The following is a 7,500-nucleotide window of genomic DNA, read 5'->3' as shown; positions in this document are numbered from 1 at the left end:
TAGAAATTGAATCTCACCTTTTTTTTCCTTTTTTTTAGTAAATAAATTTATTTTTGGTCAGAAATAAACATATTTCATGGGCTTTTTTTTTCTTTAGTAAATACATTTATTTTTAGTCAGAAATAAACATATTAAATGGGATTTTTCTTTTTATTTTTAGTAAATAAATTTATTTTTAGTCAGAAATAAACATATTAAATGGGCTTTTTTTTTTTTTTTTTAGTAAATACATTTATTTTTAGTCAGAAATAAACATATTAAATGGGATTTTTCTTTTTGTTTTTAGTAAATAAATAAATTTTTAGTCAGAAATAAACATATTAAATGGGCTATTCTAGAAAAGTTAACTCTCATAACCTGTGTGACCCGTGCTGTAACCCATTAAAGCTTCCTCTGGCTACTAGATATTTAGCTTTGATGATTCAATCTGTGTTTGTGCCTCGTTTTGATAGTGACCTCTTTATCTGTTCCACCCTGATCACCCGAGCTAGAAGAGTGTTTATGAGAGTGATCTGAGGTAATGAGATGCAGTGCTCACACACAGAGCTGATAAATCCTCTGTAACACAGATAACGTGTTTGTGAGTGCTGCCAGTCTGAATGTGAGGCATTTTATCTTCGGACCTAACCTGCTGTGTAAAGATATATCAACTACAGCAATTCTGACATGAAAAAGTGAGCAGTGCTTGTCTGTGCGAACTGGGTTGTTGTTAAAGTGTTGCTTTTGTATTCTAGGTGGTTGCCGGGGAGTTGTGCTTGCTAGGGCACAGCGTTGCTTTGTGGTTACTAGGGTGTTGCTATATGGTGGCTAGGGTGTTTTAGGAGATTGCTCGGGCACGGAGTAGTTATGTGCTTGCTAGTACGTCACTATATGAGGGTGTTATGATTGGTTGCAAGGGAGGTTATATGTGGCTACATGTGTATTCTAGGTGGTTGCCAGGGAGTTGTTATGTGCTTGCTAGGGCATAGCGTTGCTATGTGGTTACTAGGGTGTTGCTATATGGTTGCTAGGGTGTTATAGGTGGTTGCTAGAGAGTTGCTAAGACACAGAGTGGCTATGTGGTTGCTGTGATGTTGCTATATATGGTTGCTAGGGTGTTTTTGGGGATTGCTCGGTCATGGAGTAGTTATGTGCTTGCTAGTATGTCACTATATGATTGCTAGGGTGTTCTTGGTGGTTGCCAGGGAGATCCTATGTGGTTGCTAGGGCACAGAGTGGTTATGTAGTTGCTAGGATTTTGTTATATGATTGCTAGGGCGTTCTATGGTGGTTGTCAGGGTGAATTTAGGGTGTTATGATTGGTTGCAAGGGAGGTGATATGTGGCTACATGTGTATTTTAGGTGGTTGCCAGGGAGTTGTTATGTGCTTGCTAGGGCACAGCATTGCTATGTTGTTACTAGGGTGTTGCTATATGATTGCTAGGGTGTTTTAGGAGATTGCTCGGGCACAGAGTAGTTATGTGGTTGCTGTGATGTTGCTATATATGGATGCTAGGGTGTTTTAGGAGATTGTTCGGGCACAGAGTAGTTATGTGGTTGCTAGTATGTCGCTATATGATTGCCAGGTTGTTTTTGGTGGTTGCCAGGGAGTTCCTATGTGGTTGCTAGGGCACAGAGTGGTTATGTAGTTGCTAGGATTTTGTTATATGATTGCTAGGGCAGTTCTATGGTGGTTGTCAGGGTGAATTTAGGGTGTTATGATTGGTTGCAAGGGAGGTGATATGTGGCCACATGTGTATTCTAGGTGGTTGCCAGGGAGTTGCTATGTGGCTTCTAGGACACAGAGTGGTTGTATGGTTGCTATATGGTGTTTCTGTTGTGTCATTGGATGTTGCCAGCGTGTTGCTATGAGGTTACAAGGGTGTTGTAAGTGGTTAAGAGTTGCTATTTGGTCTCTTTGCTATTTGAGAAGATTTGCAATGTGGTTGCTAGTGCGGTTAAGAGGGTTGCCAGGGAGTTTCTATTTGGTTACTAGGATGCTTTTATACGGTTCATAGAATATTCTTAGTGGTTGCCAAGGAGTTGCTGTGTGGTTGCCAGGGTATTCCAGGTGGTTGCCAAGTTGCAATATGCTGTCAGGGAGTTACTATGTGGTTGCTATATGGCTACTAGGACATTCTGTATAGATGCCATGCAGTTGCTATATGGTTTCCAGGCTATCCCAGATGGTTGCCAGTTTGCTAGGGCATAGTTTTAGCCTAGAAGAGGTCTATTTAATATTAATTTGATACTTAGTTTTCACAAAACTCTGTACTCATGTGATGCAATGCAACGTGACCTTTTGAATATCCTACTGTATCCCAGCAGTAAAAGCAATAATCCTTATCACAGTGCAAATGACTATGTAAATATATTTCTTATGTAGTGCACACACATGACTTCCGCATGCACATCTCTCTATTTTACATCATACAGCAGAGAGTTGCGGTCCCGCTGATCGGTCAGTTCATGTATGTTGTGAAGGAGCTATACTTTGCATGTAATCTATTAAATGCGCTCTCTCCAGTTTCCATTTCAGCTGCTCTTCTGAGCAACTCCGGGTGGAATGGATCCACTGGGAAGCAGAATTATCGTCAGACACGCCTGGAATCCAGATCATGGAGATCACAGAAACAATCAGGCCTCCAGAGAGGAGTTTGCTGGTCTGAACCCAAATCCTGGTTTAAACCACAAATCCAGAATAAAATGATCCCGTATCAACAGAGCGGTTCAGTAATTTTAATAGTATATTTTTTTAATATTTAGATAATAATAATTAAATATAATTCCGATAATAAATAATTGGTTTTATTTATTTATTAAATATTTTATTTAGTATAGATACTATTTATTTTGTTACATGTTTTATGTATTTGTTTAGTGTATGTACAGATTTAGTTTGTTTAATATTTCTAATAATAATAATACTGTTCATTATTATTGTTGTTGATGTTATTATTATAAAAATATGTGTTAAAATAATGTAATATAATTAAAAATATTTTTTATTATTATTATTATGCTGTGTATTATTACGCTGAGCTGTTTTTCAGCAAGAAAAAATTCAAAGACTGACAGAAAGACAGACAGAGACAGAGGTGCCGGCGTCTAGTTTCAGTGTAACATTCCCGCAGGATTAAACTGTCCTTGAGTCAGTCAGACATGAACAGATTCAAACCTGCATGTCATTACAGAAGCACACAGCACATTTCAACACAGTCTCCAATAAAAGTACAGGAGTCTAAGTTCGGATTTCAACCCGAACGAAATGCCAGATGTTTGGAGCCAGTGCTCCATCTAGTGTCAACGTATATCTATTAATTGTGTTCAGCAAATTAGTTTTATCTTCTTTTTTTTTTTTTTTTAATTTTATTAAATGTTTTTCTAATTTCTAATGTTCTTTTTAGATATTATTATTATTATTATTATTATTATTATTATTATTATATATACACCTTTATGTATAAATTAGTATTTTAATGAGATTATTTTAGTTCTTTATTTTTATTTAAAAAAACAGTTTTCCTGATTTATATATATATATATATATATATATATATATATATATATATATATATATATATATATAAATATATACATATACATATATATACACATATACATATACATATATATATATATATATATATATATATATATATATATATATATATATATATATATATATATATATACATATATATATATATATATATATATACACATATATACATATATATATGTGTGTATATATATATATATATATATATATATATATATATATATATATATACATACATATATATATATATATTATTATTATTATTACATCATTTATTTATTTTTACATACATTCACCACTAGAGGTCACAATATAACACATTTTTGATACCAATTTTTTTCTTTCTGCTATTTTTTTTAGCAGTCCAAGCAAGTTTTGTGTAATTTGTTTCAAATACTTTATTATTTTATCTTTATTATTATTTTATGTGGTCCAGAAAATCACGTCATAGGGTGAAGTTGGCTAAAGTAAATTCAGACACACAGAGGTATCTAGAAAAACAAGCAGGCACTCTTTATAGAGTCTTATAATGAAACTCTTTAATAGCAGTACATCTGGATCCAAACCGAATCCACCTCAGTTTCCGTTCACACTGTACATGGCACTTTTTCTCTCTTTTCAAAATAAAATCAGATATATCAGAGATATTTGGCCAGTGACGTCACAGACACTTTGACAAAAATGAATTTGACGGCGGACGTGTCGTTGGCATGCCAGATCCACAACCAATCAAAACCCAGTTCAGAAAGACGTCACGCGCTCACGATAATTATACATTCATCTTTCAAATCGGAAAAAAAAAGAAACTCATGGGCGAAAGCACGACAGACAAAACCACTGCAACACAAAGTCTCAATATGCACATGCACGGGTGTATTTAACCACAAGACATCACGCTTCGTGTGTATTTTTCAGATAGGCCGCTCGAATTTGTCCAGAGATCAATGAAAACAAGGCAGATGCACCAAACCGAACTCCATTTGTTCACACCTGCATGGCGCTGAATGATCTCGTTAGCTCAAATAACACCCCGACAATCACACAACCAGCCGAAAGAAACATCTACAGACGGGAAATAATGCTCGCGTAAGATATCTACACGTACACATCTGACAATGAAAAATAAAAGTCTCAACTCAACAGGCAACACTTTACAACGTTTAGACGTGTACAGCAAATGTTGTTCGAAACGGGTTTATCTTTGCTTCCCCGACACACACGCGCGATAAAACATCTTTAAATTAGGCCGGAAACACGTCTGTACGCAAGTACGTGAACGCAGACTTGATCTGAGCTGTCTCAGCATTGACTGGCGTACTTGTGCGGAGCATGTTTCTGGTGTTTAGTGTACTTCAGTGCAGCAGCGTCGAGATCAGACCAGGCTCAATGGCTTTTTTTTTATTTTCTACGATGCGGCCGTATCACGTGAAAGCACGTTTCCACCGGCGAATAAAAAGAAGGCGCCCGCGGGTCTGACTTCGTAATGACGCGATGCAACGTCACGACGGCGAATTACAAAGACGGGACGCGCGCGATTAAAAACGTAAAGAACTCATTTTGAGATAAAGACCTGCAGCTCCGAGAAATTATAGTCAGGGTCGCGAGATAAAAGCTCTTTCGAGAGGGAACAAAATCTGAATAAAGTCAGAATTCAGAATTTCAGTTTACTGTTTAATGCAAAAAGTAAAAAAAAGAGTCCGAATTATGAGATGCAAACTCACAATTATTAATAACAATTGCAAGAAATATAGTCAGAATTGTGAGATATAAACGCAATTATGCAGAAATGTCAGAACTGCGTGATGCAAATTACAAAGCCAGAATTTGCGGGATATGAAATTGCAATAAAAATAAAGAAAGTCCGAATTTTGAGATAAAAACCTGCAGCTGCAAGAAATATAGTCAGAACCGCGAGGTAAAAACTCAATGTCAGAGTTGCACGATATAACGCAAACTATAAAGTAAGAAAGTCAGAGAAAAAAAATGCAATATAGATTCGGACGTTAAGATTTTATCTAGGGACTGTTTGATTTTGCAATTTTTTGGATTTTTGCAATTGCAAGAAAAAAGTCAGAATTATGAGACGCAAAAACTCAGAACTGCGAGAATAATTGCAAGAAATATGATCAGAATTGTGAGATATAAACACAATTATGCAAAATGCCGTGATGCAAATTACAATTTCAGAATTGCAAGAATGAAAAAATATTCGTTATATAAAAATTGCGTTACATAACCTCGCAATCATCCACAATAGCAAATGTCAGAAATAAAGGCAGAATTGGAAGATATAAATTCGCACTTCCGACATATCTTTAATAATTGCCACGGAATATAATTACGTAATATAAGCGCACATTTTTAAAAAAAGTCTATTTTGTATCTCAAATTGAAATCGCAAGTTATAAAGTGGTATATAAACTCTCAGTTGCAACAAATAAAATCATAATTGCGACTTTTTTTTTTACTGGCGAATCTGATTTTATTCCTCACAATTGCAAAAAATAATAATAATAATAATAAAATAAAATAAAAATTCGTACTTTTTACATGTTTTGTTCAGTGGAGGAAACGAGCTTCCACAGTATCGCGTCATACTTCCGGCGGAATGTGATGAAACGGCGAAACGCGACACGTTTCCACCCGCTGGAGCAGAAAGAGAAGAAACCGGACCCGCGCTCGGTTCCGCCGCGTGATGGAGCGCTACAACCTACGAGAAGCCGACGGCGGGGGTTTCAGAGGAAGGAGGCACGGAGAGGAAGCAAAGGCCATTCAGTCTTCAGAGGAAGAGTTTGCACACGGACGCGTAGCAGCTAGAACTAGGGTTATCAAGACCTCTTTAACCCTTAAACCGAGAAGGACGAACACCGAATGAAGTCTGTTTCGGCCACACCGATGACGAAGCTCACAAAGGCCAGAATGAAGTCGAAGCGCGTCGGTGGTCTTCTGCGAGCTAAATCATTAGAAAAAGCAGAAAGTGTAAACTGGATAAGCGCTATCGCCTTTTTAAAGAAGTGTTTCGGTGGAGAATCGGGCCTGCGCTAACAATAAAAGCGGTTCTCGTCTATGTCTACATCTCTAAATGGCCTTTTTATACTCTCGTTTGAGTTTAAAAGCATCGAGAAAAATAAACAGTAAAAATGAATAAAAAAATAAAATAAAATAAAAAAATGTAAATCACCTGAATTTTTTTTTTTTTGCCTTCGGCTAAACTAGACGTGTAAAACAAGCTGATTTTTTATCAATAAATAATTTTAAATAATAATTCTGGCCACCCGGATTAGGTCAAAAGCTCGCAAAAAAAAAAACAGATTTCTGCAAAACAACCATAACGTTTAATGTACAGTAAAGGCATTAAAATCTAGTTTTAATCTAAACCCGGGCGCGCCGAAAAAAGACAAGAGCGCGTCTCTGAATGAATAAATGACACGCGTGAACTGAATAGACAAAGCAAAGACCCCGAGCGTGTCCTGCGTGTTTCCGTGGCGACTCAGGGTCGGAGGTCGGAGGTCACAGGTGCGGCGGGGTCACATCAGGACGTTGGAGCGGGTGTCGGGGAGCCGCAGACCCACCAGGCCTCCGGCGACCAGCACGGACGACGCCAGCAGGATCGGGATGGACTTCGTGATGCCCACCAACGACCCGAATATCAGGTTTCCCAGGACTGCGGCCAGCTTACACATGGCATTACAAAAGCCGAAGCCGGTCCCTCTGCAGGAGACACACACACATCCAGCGTTAGTTGGCTATTTATAGGGAACGTTATTTAGATGATAAATAACTTTCACAAGCAAAGCAGTGTTTATATTGCACAAAAACATCAATATTGTTGCATTTTGTTATGTTTTGTGGGAATTTCTTGTTATTGGAATCGAATACAGCAACAAAGATTTATATAAAACACTGCTGTAAAACTATAAAAATAAATACGTGACCCCGGACCATGTCGTAAGCGTAAA

General features: G+C 37.1%; 1 protein-coding gene across 1 annotated transcript in view; it reads right to left on the bottom strand.

The window, feature by feature from the left end:
• Positions 1–4,058: 4,058 nt before the first annotated feature.
• LOC122332600 (synaptic vesicle glycoprotein 2C-like) overlaps positions 4,059–7,500 on the bottom strand; it is a 44,407-nt gene continuing 40,965 nt past the window's right edge. The window contains exon 13 of the mRNA XM_043229949.1: positions 4,059–7,252. Coding sequence (XP_043085884.1) covers positions 7,069–7,252 — 184 coding nt within the window. The 3' untranslated portion in view covers positions 4,059–7,068. The remainder of the gene's footprint in view (positions 7,253–7,500) is intronic.

Source organism: Puntigrus tetrazona, unplaced genomic scaffold (assembly GCF_018831695.1).
Source record: "Puntigrus tetrazona isolate hp1 unplaced genomic scaffold, ASM1883169v1 S000000116, whole genome shotgun sequence".
Classification (NCBI taxonomy): domain Eukaryota; kingdom Metazoa; phylum Chordata; class Actinopteri; order Cypriniformes; family Cyprinidae; genus Puntigrus; species Puntigrus tetrazona.
Note: the sequence above shows the minus strand (reverse complement) of the source record. Positions and strands in the feature narration are given on the sequence as shown.